The sequence below is a fragment of the Thermothelomyces thermophilus genome, chromosome 5, assembly GCF_000226095.1.
Source record: "Thermothelomyces thermophilus ATCC 42464 chromosome 5, complete sequence".
Lineage (NCBI taxonomy): Eukaryota > Fungi > Ascomycota > Sordariomycetes > Sordariales > Chaetomiaceae > Thermothelomyces > Thermothelomyces thermophilus.
In genome coordinates, this window is record NC_016476.1 from 3,929,433 (window position 1) to 3,947,077 (window position 17,645).

Consider the following 17,645-nt stretch of genomic DNA (forward strand, 5'->3'; position numbering starts at 1 on the left):
TACCTGTTCATATTACGCGTAGCAACCCAAAGTTGCTTGTTCCTACAACCGGAAACCTTCCTAGTAGTAGCCGCTCCTCTTTTCCCTTTCCTGCCCTTTTCTCCTTGCCCTCCGTTTCTTACTGTCTTCTCTCAACCAGAGGTAGCCAGGCTCAAACCACGAACTAGCAATGAATCTCAGCTACGAAAAGGAGCCATAGTATTGCGCATGAACCGTTGCGATGGCCGACGTAGCGTCCGGTAAAATGACCCCTCCCGGCAACTCCGGCACGAAGATTCTCCGCCAAAATATTGACCAAGTTTGATCCCAAAAATGTGTATCATTACGAGCCGAGCAAAAAGGCAGCCATCTTCTTCACAGCCGCTTTTGCGGCCACGGCGTTGTTACATCTTCGGCAGTGTTTGTGCGTACAATTCCGAGTCTCGGTTCTCCAGTTCCAGCGTGCCGGTCGACAGTACCTCCGTACTCACATAGGCCTTATTAGGTATTACCAGTCCCGGAGAGTGACCTCATTATTGCCGTTCTGCAGCGCCCTTCTGCTGGCAGGCTTCGCAGTCCGCAGCTATTGCACCTTCCACGTCGATGATCCGCGAGTGTACACAGCGAGAATGCTGCTGAGATGCTCCGCAGCGTACGGTAATCTTTCTGTCTTCCACATTTTCAGCGCCGCCATAGTCGGGGAAAAAAAGGGGCTCGCTCCGTTCATGCCGAGACGAGGATGGGTCGCCGACTGACAACGTTCTTGACAGGCCCCTCGTCTCAATGACAAACAGCGTCATCCTGGGGCGGCTGTTCCATTTCGTCCCCTGCTTCGCGCTGATGCACCCGGGCCGTATGGTCGTCCTCGTCGCCGCCTTCACCGCCGGCATCGAGCTCCTGAGCATCACCGGCATCGCGTACCTCACCGACCGAGAGGCGCCGGACAAGTCCCTACGCCTAGGAGATTTCCTCACGAGGTCGTCGCTCGCGCTCCAGCTCATCGTGATCGGCATCTATTTCGTACTCGTGGGGATATATCGAATCTGCTGTATCCGCGGAAGGACCACCTATCGTATGGTTGAGCACCTTGGGTTTCCATTGTCGAGAAGGGAAGGGGATGGCTCGGAACTGCGCCCCGTCTTGCGAGACGAGCGGTACTTTCTGTTCTTTGAGGCGACATTCATCCTACGTGCCGTGACGGTTTGGATTGTCGGGTCTCCGAGCCGGCTCTTGCCCAGCGATCCTCAGATGTGCCTTGCCCAGGACGGGAAAACGATTTTGAATGGACCCGGGTGGGAGGATTCCAGGTCGGTGACTGAAACCTTCTTCAACCCATTCCAGATGCTATTATCCACTCGGGACGGGCACAAGAGGAAGTTCTGGGACCAAAATGGCTACAGTTTGGGCACGGTGAAGGGGGCGAGGAAGTGGAGAGGTAGGCCTGCCTTCCCTTGTAAACATTCTGAGCACAGTAAATTCTGATATACTCACGAGGGGTTAAATGATTGTTAAATCCCATCGCTGGTAGGCTACTGGATCCAGCATCTGTAGGGTCTTTGAGATTGGTGATACTGCAGAGCTGAACCCAGGTCACTTCGCTTAGAAGGAACTCGGAGAAAACCTCAATAATCGCGAGGTGATGCATCATTTGGGATCGCCGGTATCTGTCACGATTCCCCAACCCGATATTCGTCCCCCGTAAAAAAGACCACCGAGAAGTGTAGGCTATATAGGGCACATTCGCAATGTATTAACCCGTGCAACACTTTCTTGTATGTACGTCTTTGAGCTGCACACCTGGTAAGCAGACTACCTAATTATCTGGGCCTCCATGGCGAGTTCAGAAAAACGCTGTTGGTGCCTCGCCCAGATCCGGGTCAGAGAGGTGTCCCGGAAATCCCCACCTCGGACGGGGCCGGTCTTCGGAGATGAAGCACGGAGCTCGGACCTTCGGGGGTGGATGTGGGTCGAAGGTTTCTGGCAGCGTGCCGCGGCAGGAACCGAGCAATCGAGCCCAATTCAGACTTGCTTAAGGCAGGCATGCCCGGAGTTATTAAAGACCACCATTCCGGTCGTGGAAACTGTGATATCTGACGTATAGATGATCGCAGGAACCCTCGACGCCGTTACCCTATTGAATACAGAGTTGAGAAATGTACGTCCGTATATAATAATGTAAGGTTGACACCCCACGTATACGCACAAATATGTGAAACACGTACATCCACGTACCTAAGGTACAAACAAGACGCCTAAATACGGTGTATATACATACGGTAGTCATACACATATGCATGTACGCGTCTATGTGACACAATCCTTTTGCAAGTAGCTTTGAAACCCGCACACCGAGCCTCCTTATTCGTTGTCATCCCGAGCCTTCCTCATCATGACCGAGCTAGATTGCCCACATACGCCCAGTTCTACAATTTAATTGCCATGCTTCCCGAGTGTCGGGACAGTTGCCGGAGCATCTATCTTCTCAAATACCCATCGTGAATTCAATGCATTAATCTCTTCGATCCGCCAACATCCAACGCCACTTAGCCGCGAGTGAACCAGCCTGTCAGCCACTTGTCTGCGAATAATTGCAATCACAATGGCCTCCGAGCTCGGCGCTGCAACACTCTTCAGAGTGGATGGCATTGTCGCTGTCATCACAGGGGGAGGCACCGGTAAGTCATCTCGTGCCTTTGGGTGCTCTCCAGTCATCCCACAGGTTCCAGACATATTTCCCCTGGAGTTGATGCTGAAGTGACACCAGGGATCGGGCTCACCATGGCCCGCGCCCTCGCCGTCAATGGCGCGAAGCGCGTCTATCTCCTAGGTCGGCGCCTCGACGTCCTGAACACGGCGGCTCAAGAGCATCCCGCCGTCTTCGTGCCCATCCAATGCGACGTCACGTCACACGCCTCTCTCCAATCGGCCGTCGACCGCGTCGCCTCGGAGACGGGCTACATCAACCTCCTGGTTGCCAACAGCGGCGTCAGCGGCCACTCCCAGGGCATGGACAGCTCTCTGCCCCTCTCCGAACTCCGGTCGAGGCTCTTCACCCAGGAGGTCATGGATGCTACGACCTCGACCCTGCAAGTCAACGTGACGGGCGCCTACTTCACCATTCTCGCCTTCCTGGAGCTGCTAGACGCTGGCAACAAGCGGGCGCTGGAAGGCGGGTTCGGCGGGCCCGCCGTCGGCCGCAGCAACGTGCCGAACATCCCGAGCCAGGTGGTGGTGACGAGCAGCATCGCCGCCTTTTCCCGCATGGACTTGTCGCCGCCGGCGTACTTGGTGAGCAAGGCGGGCATTCTGCAGCTGGCCAAGTACGCGAGCTCGAACCTGGCGGCGTACGGGATCCGCGTCAATGCGCTGGCGCCAGGACGTGAGTGCCTGCTTTTTTTCAGACCCCTTTCAGAGCATCCTGGTGCCGGATCTCGTTTAACCCCCCGGAGGAGAAGAATGACGAACTAACAAAGCCGTTGTTTTCATTAGTGTTTCCCTCAGTTCTAGCCAGCAACATGATTGGAAGCCGGGACCCAAGCACGGAGGGGGTCAACGACCCTCGCTTCATCCCGGCTCGCAGGTTTGGAGGCGACGAAGAGATGGCCGGCCAGTTGTTGTATCTGGCCAGCCGCGCCGGAGCCTACACCAACGGCTGTGTGTTGTTGGTTGACGGAGGACGCTCTGCTGTCATGCGGTCGTCATACTGAGTCGCGGACTGTTAACGGAGGAATGAAACGAAAATCATGAACTAGAACGGGCAAGGGCCTAAGGGGGTTGGCTTGTACATGAACCTCGCGGAACCATCAACGTCGTACGGGCACCCGGTGTGTATCGTCATGCTGCAGAGAAAGAACCTGTAACGGTACACATTTAGGCATTTAGCTGCACGGACACAACAATGACCGGTGTCTGACTGGTCTTATCCATCCGAAGGAAAGAAATGTCCGATCCGAGACCCGCGTCATGCCTTCCATTCCTTCTCTCAGTCCAGCCTCTCTCTCCCAAGTACTCGTTCGAGAAACCTACGATCATCTCGAGATATGGTACCTCAGCTGAGTCGAAGGACAGCAGTCTCCTCGGAAGCCGTATGCAACACAGCCTTTCCACTTGCCATCATGTTGCATCCTGGTGTTACGCTTCAAAGTTTCAGTTTAGCCACGGTCGCGGCTCCAGTGGCCCTGATTGGTGTTGTGAAGAGCTCAACATCTGGTCTTGATCCCAACGCAACTTTCATCCAAAGTAGAATTCACTTCAGATATTAGGTACAAACCCCATCCACCCCGACGCGCTACTATGACTAGAGATTTACCGCATCAATAAATTCCATCCCCCCCGCCCTCCGCTTCTCAAGTACTCACATGCTTGATCCACCAGCATATTCCTGATCCTCAGCCCCCGCCTTATTATCCGCCGGCGCCAAGTTCGCCTTGGCCGGACCGACGACACGAATGCCATCCTTGGAGAAGCGGCTCCCATGCACAGGGCAGTCGAAACTCTTTTCCACGTCGTTCCAGCATACAACTCCCTTCATATGGGGGCACAGAGCGCTGTACTTGTGCATCTTGCCCTCTTCGTCCTTGTAAACTGCCAGTGGTTTGCTAGTGGCCTAGTGTTTCGTTAGTCCTCTGTCACAACACACACACACACACACACACACCAAAAAAAAAAAACACATGGTGGACTCTCACCGAGTTCAGGACGCCTCCAGAACCCCTGCCCAACTCCTCGATCTCGGTGATGTCTGTCTGCAAGAAGCGCCTGTACTGCGTGTTAATCTGGATGTCGTGCTTCACCATGCTGGGCAGCGACTTGATAATGCTTCCGAGCCGCTTCGGACTGTAGAGCGACGCCCACGAGTTTGCTTTGCCCTCAATCTCGTCCGCGATCAGCCGCCCGGCGAGCACGCCGTGTGTCAGGCCATCACCAGAATCGCCGGTTACGATGAAGACCTTGTCGTTGCCTTGGTGCTTGCCAATGAACGCCGTATAGTCAACCGGCTCGAATATCTGCCCACTCTACCGGTAGTCCGTCTTGGGCTTCAGGAGTTCGAGCCGCTGTCCAGCAGGGTCCAGAGTCTTGCACAACCAGTGTGAGCTTGGAGGGATGGTGTGGCGTTGGAAATAGAAAAAGGTATCGAGGATGTCCTCACGTCAAAACGCTGATTTGTCGAGAGCCCCGGAGTGATGATATAAGGCAAAGGGAAGATTGTCTGATTCATAATCTCAACAAGACATCAGGAAGGGGGACCGGCGAGGATCTGTTTCTTATATACTTGCGCACACAAGATACTCTACTCACTTTGATGGGTTTTCATGGCCCGGCCCGACTCGACTCGACTCCATCGACTCCCATCTGCATGTGGTCGGCCCAATGTGACAACGCCCCTGCCTGTGGAATCGGGCCGCCTCGCTCGCCTTCCCGCGTCCAACCCAGGAGTGACAATGGCTGAGGGACCAGTTGAGGTGTGTTTTGGTATCGACAGCGACTGTATAGTTACCTCAATTTTAGAAACGGAGCTCCTGGTTCTCAAGGCCGAGACCCTGAATGAACAATAGCCGAGCCTGGTGTTTGTAGCAGGTGACGTTTCACACCAGGTCCTCAGCCATCCTCTTGGAGCTCAGAGAGTGGGTGGATTATGCAGCGGTTGTTGGTTGTTGGAGGCGACCAACAGAGGTAGATAAGCCAAGCCATCTTAAGTTCATTCACCTTAAACCGTGGATTTTGCTTGCAAATCTGCGGCCCCGCCTCGAGATTCCTCCAGGCCTCTCGGCCGATGTCTGTCCCCACAAATCCCGTCTCTTCGAGTTGGTTCTTCCAACAATACTCTTCTATTTGATTTCCAGGTCTCAAAATCCAGCAGCACCACACTTGCCTTCAACATTTTCGGCACTCTTCCATCTTCTTGAAAGTCGCGATTGTCTTCAATTTTCACCGCCCGCTTCATCGCGCTACTTACTGGCACGAGGTATGTTCAGGTTGGATCGATACCGTCTTGCCTCGCATCGTTGTGTGGTGACTGCTCACTAATCACCACCATCCCGTCGGTCCTATCCGCGTCCGGTTTATTGCAAAAGACATGATGACGTCTCCTCCGACAGTCAGTACAGGCCGCATCCTGGCTAAGCCGATACCGGGCCGTGTCCATGTTCACTATGACAGCGATGATGACTGCGTTGTTTTCATTCGCTGCAATGGTAGAGAATTCCATATCGAGTTGTCGCCTTTCTTCCTTTGCAATTCGCCTCTCATCACCTCTCGGTACCACAAGTTCATCGCCGCGGTCCGAGACAGGGGTGGGATGGACGCAGAGGAAGAAGGTTACTCTGACGAGGAAGAAGGTCCGGAAGAGATTCAGGCCCGCTTTTATGGCTGGCTCATCGCTGTGTTTGAGCCAGTCTTCTCAAAAGTGGCACCAGACGTCCCGTCGTCTTTTGATCCTGACATGATTCAAACGGGGGAAGCGAAGCCGCTGCTGTCCGAGTATCTTTTCCCCGAGATACACCGATGTCGGTTCGAATCAGAAAACGACAAGCCCTTCCCTATTCATATGCCAGACGAGAAAAGTCAGTTTTCGGAACCTCTCTGCAATATTAGGCCAGGTCTCGCAAGAGAACTCGAGCAATATGTCAAGTTCTTCGATCCGTCTATGGTTGAAGTCTCGTTTGGGCACCCAAAACAGGCACTTGATGACAGGCCTACTCGAGTCCTGGTCGACTTGGATGGTTCGGGCGAGAAGACAACTTGCTTCTTCAAGGGATTCGGGGCTGGGGCGTTCATCTCCCTTGAGAAGGAACTGGAAGCTCATCTCCGACTCCTCAAGTCCAACGTGGTGCCCGAGGCGCGCGTGGTCCGTCTGCTTGGAGTTGTAGCAGCAGAGGATGGCAGGGTAGCGGGTTTGCTACTTACTTACGTTGACTTCCGCCGCGAGAACGACGGGATTCTAGACGGCATCTATCTACGTCGCACATCAATCCCGCTAAGGGAACGTTGGATGAGCCAGATCAAAGAAGCAGTTCAGCAGCTCCATGAGGGAGGCGTTGTCTGGGGCGATGCAAAGGCCGACAACGTTCTGATCGACAAGAAGAACGACGCTTGGTTGATCGACTTTGGGGGTGGTTATACTGAAGGCTGGGTCGACAAGGAGAAGACTGACACGAAGGAGGGAGATCTGCAGGAGGTGGAGAGAATTGCCGAATATCTGTTTAGTGAGGGGTATGAGCCTGCCTCGTCAGATTACGAGTTTGACTCGGCGTCGGAGTAGGCAGTTCAGGGGGGTGCGTCGTTCCATAGATCCCGGGTAACGTGATTAGGCAAAGAATTTGTCTAGGTTGCACGCAGAAAAGCCATCTACAGACTAATTATGGCTTGTATCAAAGTTCTGGTATCATAAAGGAGCGGCAAGCTATTCGAGGTCCGCATAAAGCATCATTTTTATAATAATTGGACAAAGAAATGTGATGAGAAACCAAAGATACAACGGTTTATTCGCACAATTACCTACCGATTTAGTACCTGGAATATTTCCTTATCGGAGCTATTCTCTCGCATTCCCCTAGAACCCCCCATACAAGGAGAAGAGAACTTGCCGGCTTCGATCCGAACTTCGGTTGTGCTGGCCACTGAGGGCAGCTTGCTTCAGATTTCAAGCTCCGCAATTCCTTTCGCGTTAATCGGAACCATTAAAAGGGAACAGGCAGGATTTCGACAGGCATCAGCTCTTCGCGAGATTGTCACCTTAGATTCTAGTACGCAAACCGCGTGAAATTAGGATCACTTGCTCTAGACAACTAAAACAAAGGTTCAGATCCATCGGATCGTTGACCGGAGAAAGTAAGTCCTTGACAAACCCCAGCTACGTCTAGCACTCGAAACTATCATTGCTCCCCAGAGATATAGTGAGGGGATTTACACGCCCGTGCCAGAAATCGCAGTTCTTAGGTACCCAATATTCCGTCTCCAAGATTCTTACTACCTTGCTTATAGATACCTCCTACCCTCAGTCCACTCAGAAGTTTCCCTTTCCCTAGTAGGCGGTTTTTACTGGCACGCTGCCATTCTTTCCAGGCAACCAGATTCTTTGTCGCTAATATACTGCACTTGCAGCCTTCTCTACACCGCCTCTGCCTCCTAACTAATTAAACAGCATCATCACGGGCAGCAACCATTTCTGGTCGACTCTCCCCTCAAATACAAACAACCTCTTCTTCCAGACACCATGGCCACACCTGCATTTGCCCAGGAAGAAGAGAAAATGGAATCATGCATCATCGTTGCCGATCGTGCATCTTTTCGACCCAGAGACTCCCATTCTCAGAGAGTACGTCCCTGGCCTCAATAAGTTTTGAACATACAGGAAACGCGGACCTTTCATGCCCTGACGTTTATCAACTGATCGCCTAGTTCTGCATTTGCTAACTCAGCTACCCACAATAGGCTTCTGGTGCAAGCATGAAGCCAGCCAACAGATCCCCGCCCGCAGCAGTGACAAAACGACCTCGTGGGCGACCGCGGAAAGCCAAAAACAACACAGCTGACACCGCTATCGTTCTCTCTGACAGCGAGTCCGATAGGATATCGCGAAGTAGATTGAACAGAAAAAGACCTAGCAGCGAAGTTGACCCTGATGAGCTCTCGCCAACCACGAAGCGACCCGCGACTTCCGCGTCCACACCGATCAGTGGCATTTCTTCCACGCGCTTTGAACTCGATCAACTCCATCGGCAACTTGCTTGCGAGAAGAAGCTTCGCGCAGACGCGGAGCGGAAAGAGGCTGAACTTCAAGCAGAGCTAGACCAGAGGGAGGCTTCATGGGCTGCCGATCTAGCAGCGCATACAACACCGCTCCAGAACGAGCTACAGAGACTTGCCAAGGAGAAAAATGACCTCATTGCGGAGTACGAAAAAGTCAAGTCACGACTTCGGGCAGCCTCGGACGGGGACAAGGATCACGAAGTTGATGTCAACATCGCCGAGAGCTGTATGCCTGACACAGTGAACTCAAAGGACAAAATCCAGGACAAGAACCTTCTGGAGGCAAGAGAGCGTCTGGCTGAAGCAGAGAAAGAGATTCTCGACCTACAGAGAGACCTGGATGCCTCAAGCTCGATACGCTCCAAGGTGGAGAAAGACCTGGTCGTGTCCGGCGAGAAGCGCAAAGTGGCCGAAGACAAGCTGCGGGAGATGGTAGAGACGCTGGCGGCGGAGAAGAAGGCTCGCGAAGCTGCTGAGGATAGCCTGAGAACCACCAGGGAAGAGATCACAGCAGTGGAGATCAGGCGCAAAGAAGGCGAAGAGAAGACGTTGCAGCAGCTGACCATCATGGTAAACAAGCGCAAACAGGCTGAAGACAAATTGAAGATGAAGGAGCAGCATCTTGAAGAAACCGAGAAAATGCTCCATCGAAGCAAGGAAATAATCAGCAGGCTCGAGCGCCAACAGGCCGCCATGGTTGGGGAAGCGCAAGCCCGGTTGAAGGAAATGGCGACTCTAGAGAGCAAGGTGGCCGCGCTAGAGCGGGAGAACTGGCAGCTGAGCCAGGATGTGTCCAAAGAGAGTCCTCATCACCGAAAGGAATTGGCACACTTGGCAGGCGAGAACGATGCTCTGAGGAGGCAATTGGCTGCACAGGAAAGCTTGCTCTCAAAGCTGCAACACGAGCACAATCAAGGGATCCCATTACCGGCTCGCGCCAGCGAGGGTGCCAAGACTCTAAAGATGCAGCCAGGGGCACAAAAAGGGATGATGCTGACTGCAGCATCAGACAATGTTGGCCGGCAGATGACTGATCAGCAGCATGAGTCCAATAAGGGTCGCGAGAACGCCGCCAAGTCAACGGAGGAGGAGTTGAGCTGTCTCGGTCACCAACATGCACGAGGGCCCCATAATGTTGCGTGTGCTGAACCTGAGCTTCGACACAAGATTGCCCAGCTATCGCGCATTCTGGAGGTGAGGGATAACGAGATACTACATTTGCGTCAGAGCCTTGTGAAACAGACACTCGGAGGGGATACTTCGGACAAAGACGGCGGGCAGTTGCGTATCAGACTGCTGCAGGTCGAAGAGCAGCTGAGAGAAAAGCACAACTTAGTGGCCACACAGAACTTGGAAGCAGGTAAAATGCGGGAGACCATTAGCTCTCTTCGTGCTGGCGTGACGAAGCTGGAAGCTGAGCTTGGCTCGCATCGACAAGGGTTGCAGCAGTGTGCTGCACAGCTCGCCAGCAAAGATGAGGACATCGCGACAAAGCAAGGACAGATCACGCAGCTTCACCGCACAATATCATCACTTGAAAAGGAGAGGACTCAGCTCAAGGATGAGCTTAGCATCCAGAAGCGCAGGGTCCAGCAACTGGGCAACCCACTTGCCCAACACAATAATGAAAGCGAAGCGCCGAACACCACTTCCACCAAGGATAACGAGGAAACCATCGCGTCCCTGCACCAGCAGCTTTTCGAAACCGGTCACGAGAAGGACACCCTCCAGCATCAAACTGCTGCTGCAGCGTCCGACGTCGACACCCTGAGATCGCAACTCGCCGACGCGACTGCCACCATCGAGCGACTCACCGAAGCAGCAGCGACGAGAGAAGCGGCAATCGCGGCCCTACAAGCCGACATTAGGACAGTCACCGCCAGAGAGGGCACAGCGAACGAAGTGATCGTCACCCTCGAGTTGGAAAACGCCGACCTCCAGGCCCGGCTCACGGCCGCCACGTCCCGGACGGCCAGGCTGCGGGAGGAGATGGCCGGTCTGGCCGAGTCGAATGCCGAGCTGCAGAGAGACGGGAGACGCAGGGCGGCAGAGCTGGAGGGGCTCAGGTCGAAGCTGGCCGAGCTGATGGCGGAGGGTGAGGTGCTGGAGGAGTGTTTGGCCAAGCGGGACGGGTGCCTCGAGAGAATGCGAGAGCTCCTCATGACGATGCCGCAGGGGATGGAGAGTAGGAGGCATAAATAAGGATGGGTAGCGTCCAAGGCCAGTCAACAACATATGGGAGAGGAGATTGAGTGGGCAATATCGGTTCTTGGGAATCTAATTAGTTTTTCGGGTGCGACGGAGGGAACTGAAGACCTGAGTTTGTCACCTCTGGCCCGTCCTTTTCGCTTCGAGGATAGGCGGTCTGGGTTGTTTGCCGTCCTGCTCTTCGTCGTCTCGTTTACTGCAGAAGACGAGGCTGTAGCCCACCCCCGTTTACACATGCGCACGGTAATAAATGCATTGGATTTCTCCTTTTCTGAAAACCCGTGGGGAACATTGTGACGCCTTGGGGTTCGTTTGTTATTGAAACAAGCATAGCACAGATATAACGGCTAAGAAGAATACCCTGATAATTTATAGGACACACCGAGGGACAGATCCTTGCATGTATGTACGGGGTACAGTACATACGCGATGGCTGGTCAACTGCCAGCCTTCGAAATATGCCTTACCTAAGTAGAGGCCCGGCCTATTACGAGGTTTGGGTTCACATTACGGCGAGCCTTGCGGTTACAGCCCTATCCCAACAGCTCCCACACTCGCTGGGGCCGGCATGAGGCTCATCAGGTCTGTGCGTGTGGCTTCGTCTCTGTGCCTCTGGTCGTCGCCTCGACTTGAGCAAAAGAGCCGCACCTTGTTTGTCAAACAGCTCGAACTCCTTCCACAAGCCTGTCCCAATCTGCGCGGCTGGAGTTCATTCCCGCCAAGCAAGTGTATGACCACTCCGACCTCATACCGCCGCGACAGCTGGAGGGGGTCGAAGAGCTTCTTCTTCGACCACTTCTACGAGTCAGCACCAGGATGCCGGAATTGAGAGAGTTTGTCGTGCCGGTACCGAAGCAGCTCTTCTTCACTCTCCTCCTACTACTAGACCAGCAACGGCCAGGTCCGAGGCAGGAGCTGTTGGGACAGGAGGTTCGGAAGATCCGGATGTAGTAATTAATTATCTTTTCACCGTTCCAACAGGGGTATTAACGGGGCCTGACGCCCCGGGTTTCTGGCTCATTTACGGCGACTGCGATAATGTATCGGTACGATATGATGGGACTGCCCTCGGCCGAATAGTCTCGTGGGAAATGTCAGAAGAGAGTGACACCTAATTAGGTCACAATGATTGTGCTTTTGCTGCGAAAGAATGTAGGTATACTCATGTAATTACTCTTACAATCTACCTCTCTACATGCAGTCTGGCAGGGCTTAACCTTTCCTTATTGAGGAGCAACTCTCCCAATTGATTGTCCCATGCTTCTGTTTTGACCTCGACCTTCTGTTCGTCGAAAGCGAACACGGGAACCGGAGGCCGCGTGATGCCGACGTACTGGTCTCGGTCCTCGGCTTCCACCCCGATGTCACTGATATGGCCGGCGTGTCGGAGCAGCAAGCAGTTGAGAAGGATCCTGGCCATTCGCCCGTTGCCGTCGCCGAATGGGCGGATGCTTACAAATTGATTGTGGTATCGCGCTGCCAAGGTGTACGGATCGAGATCCCCCGCGTCCGCCTTGGTCGTGTCCCGGTTGAGATGCTGCACCATGTTGGCCATGTATCCGGGAATAAGCTCGGGAGACGTAAGGGGATTTGACATGGGATGGGAATCCGGTTTCTCGCACTCGGCGACTACCTTGTGGGTGCGGTAACGTCCTGGCTCGACACTGTCGTCGAAACAGTGCTGGAGGATTCGGTGGGTTTCCAGAATCAGTTCCTCGGACCACGGTTTCCTGTCCAGGACAACGTGGTCGATCATGTAGCTGAGGGCATAGGCATGCTGCAAAATTTCACAGCGAGATTGACAGATGTTGTTGAGGCTGACGGACCGGCGAGAGGCTCGCAGATATCTCCAGTGCTCCTTAAACGTTGGGTCAGTTCTGCCGATGCCGGCACTGGTGACTTGGTCGCGAAAAGCATCCTGGCAGAGACGAACCGTGATTGCGAGGCTGTTGCCTGCCGAGTCTATCCTGTTGGATCCGTAGACCATCCTGCTGAGGTCCAGTTCGACGTCCTCCCATCTCGTCGGCCACCAGTTCTCGGTCGCTCGTAACATTGGGCGGCCCCTGGAGAAGGCGATGCAGATCTCTTCTGCGAGATTCGCCATTGATTATCGCAGCAAATTGCACGTCGAAGACTTGAAGACCAAGGGCCGGTTTGATGTAGGGTAGGTGCCCAAGTCAATTAGTGGGCAACTCAAAGGCAGCAGCAAGGGGGAACGCGCTGGGGGAACGCGCTGGCGTTTAACTGCACGAATGCTACTTACTGCTCGTCGTCAGCGTTTTGTTGTCTGTGCAGGACGCGTACGCGTACGCTGGAGAGCATCTGCATTGTAATCGGATATGAAATGGTTTTGTCTCGGTTCTCCTGACACGGTTCTGCAGGTTCCTGCTGGCTGCCGCATCTGCAAGGTGTTGTTAGTACGAAGTAATTAATTAGACCGGTCGCGTTGCCGTCGATTTTTTTTCACGTAAATCAGAAACCGTCAAGCCGCCACCACTCTGTACCTCACCAACCCCATCATCTTGCCCGAGGATCGCCAAAGGGGTATGTAACCCAACATGCCTGCCTCCAATATAGCTCGTCGCCGTGATGATGACCTACCACAGATCGTCGCCCAAGCTCTTGCTGGCCTGAAACCGCTCATCAAGATAGCCTACCCCAAAGATCCGATACACTAATGGATATAATAGCGTTTCATATCTTGCCCGCCGAGGCCATTCCCAAAACTTGGTTATCGATCGCCGGCCACAGCGACACCGCCGACAAAACTTTACGGACCTGAAGGGGCGGCCGGTGTAGGGTTAATTAATATGTTAGGGCTCAGAGTCTTGTTTAACTACATGGGGGTTGTCATAGTAGGGGTCGCGATCGCGGACCGCGTCAAGAATGATGAGACGGTTTCGTCTCGACCGACCATTCTCTGCGCCGCCGAGGTAACCAGGCCGACTGACGGCGGCCGAATGGGGCGCCATCGCTTTGGTTGGGCATGGCCATCCCGTCGAGGTGCTAAGCCTTCTTCTATCCGGCTGTGCTCAGCGGACAAGAAGCAGTAGGATGATGGAAATGAAGTTTGGGTAAAACCGGGGACTGGGGCTCGTTTGGAGCTGCTCGACGATGATTGGCCGCTATGCACGTGCATTCAGCTGCGCACGCATGAAGCCTGAACTACGGATTCCTCCGTACGGATACTACTCCGTACATAGGTATTACAGCACCGAATTTTTTTCACACGCCGAGATTCATCAGGCTTATTACAAGTTGGAAGTTAATTAGCGATGGCTTCATCGAACCCGACGACCGCGACGGCTTCGACACTTCCGGCTCGACCAATTGCCATTACTCCTAGACTGCCTATTAATAATAATAATGACCAAGATTCATCGGGAGTCAGCGGCATCAGCGGTATCAGCAGCGATGTACATTCACAGAATTCTTCGAACCCTCCGAGAATGGGATATGCATGCCAAGCATGCACGAAGCGCAAGGTAAAATGCGACAAGGCGGCCCCGACGTGCTCGAGCTGCCGCAAAAGCAAGCTCAGCTGCGGCTATGAGCCACCTCGCCCGCGGACGCGGAAGCGGAAACCGAGCGAGGACGTGCTGGAGCGGCTGGCACGCTACGAGCGCATCCTCTGCGAGCACGGCTTGCTGGACCCGGAGGCCGCCCTAACCGCGGCTGCCGAGGGACCCGCGCGGGAGCCGATAACCCTGCTCTGGGACGAGCCAGAAGGTTCCAAGGCGGGAAAATTACTGCCCTCGGAGGGGGACTCGGGCTATCTGTACTTGAACGGCAAGCTCTGGCAGGACCTCGAGGAGCACCAGATCCAAGGCGTCCCCGACGGCGACGAGGAAGAAGGGGAGGAGGAGAAGGCGGAAGACGAGGCAGCGCCGGCCCGCAGCGAAGTCGGGTTTGGATTCCCCTCGGATCCCGTGTCCGTAGCGTTGGCTGGCGGTCCCCGACTGAACCTCGCGCCGTACCACCCGACGCACGAGGAAGTCATGCTGCTGTGGGCCACCTATGCCGAGAGGGTCGAGCCCCTGTGCAGGATCTTACACGTTCCGTCCACCGGCGCCATGGTCGAGCGGGTCAGCAGGGATCCGTCGGCGGCGTCCAAGTCTGAGGAGTGCCTCCTCTTTGCCATCTACCACTTCGCCCTCTTCGCCATGACCGAAGAGGATGCCCTGTCCAAGCTGGGTCAATCCCGCGCCGCCCTGCTCCGGCGGTACCACTTCGCGACGCGGCAGGCGCTCGCCAACGCCTCCTTTCTCAAGACAGCCAAGCTGCCCGTCCTACAAGCGCTCGTCATGTTTCTCCTGGCCTCGCGGAGCTCCTTCGACGCGCACACTTACTGGGCCCTCACGGGTGTCGCCGTCCGCATTGCCCAGCGCATCGGCCTGCACAGGGACGGTGAAAAGTTCGGCCTGCCGCCGTTCGAGGTCGAGATGCGCCGCCGGCTCTTCTACCATCTCATGCCGCTCGACGCCAAGGCCGGCCAGATGGCCGGCATGGGCGTCACTACGCTCCCGACCACGTGGGAGACCTGGGATACGCGGCTGCCCCTCAACGTCAACGACGACCAAATCGGTCCCGGCATGACGAAGGCGCCGGCCGAGCAGCAAGGGCCTACCGACATGATGGTCTGTCTGTCCCGCTTCCGCCTCGGAAACGCCATAGTCGAGCAGGCCATGATGTCCCAAAAGGGCGGCGGCGGCGGCGGCGGCGGCGGCGGCTCCCGGCCCAGCCCGGGGCGCTTTGACAATGCTGACGACGCCGAGCAGGCCGTCAACCGGGCCGAGAGCGAGATGGAGGAGAAGCACATCCGCTACTGCGACGTAATCGACCCGCTCCACTACCTGACTGTCTGCATGGCGCGCTGCGGCATCGCGGCCATGCGGCTGCGGATCCGGCTGCCCCGGACGGCCAGCCCCCAGGCCACCGAGGCCGACGTCCGGGAGGCGTTCCAGCTGGCCCTCAAGATACTCGACACCAATGCGGCCGTGTGCACCCACGACGGCCTCAAGAAGTACCGCTGGCACGCCGAGTCCTTCTTCCTCTGGGGCACGTGGGACTCGTTCATCTTCGTCCTTTCCAACGTCTTCCTCAAGCGCCGGCGCATGTTCTCCGACCAAGAAGCCGACACCGTCTGGGACCGCATCGAGGTCATGTCCCGATACCACGGCGACCTCCCCCGGCCCAAGCCAGCTCTGTTCGCGGCCCTCGGGCGCCTGGCGCTCCAGGCCTGGGAGGCGCGCCCGTCGACCAAGGCGACAACAGCCGAGCCCGACTTCATAACGGCACTGCGGAAGGTCAGAGATAAAGCCCTCGCCAAGCAAGGGAACGGCACTGATGGGAACGGGAGTGCCCTGCCTAGCGAAAGTGACCGTGCGTCTGCCGTCTTGCAGATGAGTGAGGGCCCGGAGATATTAGCTACGGATCCGTCACCGAGCGGCACGCATGGGAACGTCACCCCTAACCCGGGTCCCGCTTTCGGAGCAGAAGAGGTGGACTGGGCATTTTGGGATACGTTTGTCCAAGGCGACGAGGGATTGAGCAATTGGCAGTGATGACCATTAGCATCTGCATGTGGTGTGTAAGAACCACAAGGGAGATGCGTTGCTAACACAAAGTCCGAGATCTTGGTTGCGACTGGGTTCTGTGATTGGTCAGGGGCTCGGACTGTTCATCGGCCGATCAAGATGAGATTATCACCCGGACGTTGGAGAACACAAAACCTTTACTTGGAGCCCCCGTCTCGTCCGGTAAGTGCGAAGCTCATCTGTGCCGGTAGCATCCGGGCCCTTGTACCCGGGGTCGCGGTGTGTGATGTCGGACAGGATTTGTATAAGTGAGCCAACCTCCCAAGGGCCTGGAGATTTCGGATTCGTCTAATTATTCTTTGGTTTCCGACAATGACGAAATACCCCTGAGCAAACTTAGGAAAACAATCCAGGTTGTTCCGACAGCGGTGTCGAGTTCGAAGGAAATGTCTAGACGCGAACAGCTGCGCGTCCTCGTCGCAGACGCCTCGATAGCCGGTCCGACGGCCGCCTACTGGCTGGCCAACGCCGGCGCCCGTGTCCCTATCGTAGAGCGGTTTCCTCATCTGCACACCAATGGCCAAAACGTCGACATCCGCACCGTCGGCGTGTCCGTCATGTGCAAGATGCCCGGATTTGAGGCCGCGGTTCGCTCCAAAACGGTGCCCATGGACGGCATCAGCTTCGTCGACACCCGCGGCCGCCCATACGCCACCATCGGCGCCTCGGGGAACCCAGACCAGCAATCGCTCGTGTCCGAGTACGAAATCCTCCGGGGCGACCTCGCCCGGATCCTCTTCGACATGACCGAGCCGAACCCCAACATCACCTACGTCTTTGGCGAGCAGATCGCCTCCCTCTCGCCAACCCCCCCCCCCTTCCTCGTCCTTCTCCGACACGGCTGCCGCATCCGGCCCCGTCACGGTCACGTTCGCAAACGGCCGCCTCCCGACTCAGGAATACGACCTCGTTTTGGCCGCCGACGGCGCGGGCTCGCGCACCCGCGCCCTCGCGCTCGGCTGCTCCCCGCGCGACCACGCGCGGTCCCTCTACTTCCGCATCCCGCGCGACCTCCTCGCCGGCTCCCGGACGGCCCAAGCCTTCAACGCCCGGGGCGGGAGGCCTCTTCGTCGCCCTCGGCCCCCACCCGCAGCCGGACACCACCACCCA

At 55.7% G+C, this 17,645-nt stretch overlaps 7 protein-coding genes across 7 annotated transcripts; 5 read left to right on the forward strand and 2 right to left on the reverse strand.

Annotated features, from left to right (window-relative positions):
* Positions 1-503: 503 nt before the first annotated feature.
* Positions 504-1,298, forward strand: MYCTH_35583 (uncharacterized protein; the record flags this gene model as incomplete). The annotated part of the gene is made up of 3 exons (XM_003665548.1): positions 504-631; positions 750-1,056; positions 1,153-1,298. Coding segments are annotated over 3 exons (581 nt in total), but the record flags the coding sequence as incomplete, so codon positions are not given.
* Positions 1,299-2,443: 1,145 nt separating this feature from the next.
* Positions 2,444-3,911, forward strand: MYCTH_2309523 (uncharacterized protein). The gene is made up of 3 exons (XM_003665549.1): positions 2,444-2,654; positions 2,744-3,358; positions 3,469-3,911. The coding sequence occupies exons 1-3, from the start codon at positions 2,579-2,581 to the stop codon at positions 3,684-3,686; spliced, it is 909 nt and encodes a 302-aa protein (XP_003665597.1). The 5' UTR covers positions 2,444-2,578; the 3' UTR covers positions 3,687-3,911.
* A 398-nt stretch (positions 3,912-4,309) lies between these two features.
* MYCTH_2309524 (uncharacterized protein) lies at positions 4,310-5,181 on the reverse strand. Its single transcript, XM_003665550.1, has 2 exons — positions 4,668-5,181; positions 4,310-4,585 (listed from the first exon to the last, which is right to left on the reverse strand). Exons 1-2 carry the CDS (start codon positions 4,773-4,775, stop codon positions 4,334-4,336), a joined length of 360 nt encoding a protein of 119 aa, XP_003665598.1. The 5' UTR covers positions 4,776-5,181; the 3' UTR covers positions 4,310-4,333.
* Positions 5,182-5,420: 239 nt separating this feature from the next.
* MYCTH_103122 (uncharacterized protein) lies at positions 5,421-7,240 on the forward strand (the record flags this gene model as incomplete). The annotated part of the gene is made up of 2 exons (XM_003665551.1): positions 5,421-5,445; positions 6,087-7,240. 2 exons carry the CDS (start codon positions 5,421-5,423, stop codon positions 7,238-7,240), a joined length of 1,179 nt encoding a protein of 392 aa, XP_003665599.1.
* Positions 7,241-8,194: 954 nt separating this feature from the next.
* Positions 8,195-10,932, forward strand: MYCTH_2067101 (uncharacterized protein; the record flags this gene model as incomplete). The annotated part of the gene is made up of 2 exons (XM_003665552.1): positions 8,195-8,296; positions 8,413-10,932. 2 exons carry the CDS (start codon positions 8,195-8,197, stop codon positions 10,930-10,932), a joined length of 2,622 nt encoding a protein of 873 aa, XP_003665600.1.
* Positions 10,933-12,078: 1,146 nt separating this feature from the next.
* MYCTH_2309526 (uncharacterized protein) lies at positions 12,079-13,312 on the reverse strand. Its single transcript, XM_003665553.1, has 2 exons — positions 13,249-13,312; positions 12,079-13,200 (listed from the first exon to the last, which is right to left on the reverse strand). The coding sequence occupies exon 2, from the start codon at positions 13,040-13,042 to the stop codon at positions 12,122-12,124; it is 921 nt and encodes a 306-aa protein (XP_003665601.1). The 5' UTR covers positions 13,043-13,200; positions 13,249-13,312; the 3' UTR covers positions 12,079-12,121.
* Positions 13,313-14,345: 1,033 nt separating this feature from the next.
* Positions 14,346-16,241, forward strand: MYCTH_10175 (uncharacterized protein; the record flags this gene model as incomplete). Its single annotated transcript, XM_003665554.1, has 1 exon — positions 14,346-16,241. A coding segment is annotated over one exon (1,896 nt), but the record flags the coding sequence as incomplete, so codon positions are not given.
* Between the last annotated feature and the right edge of the window lie 1,404 nt (positions 16,242-17,645).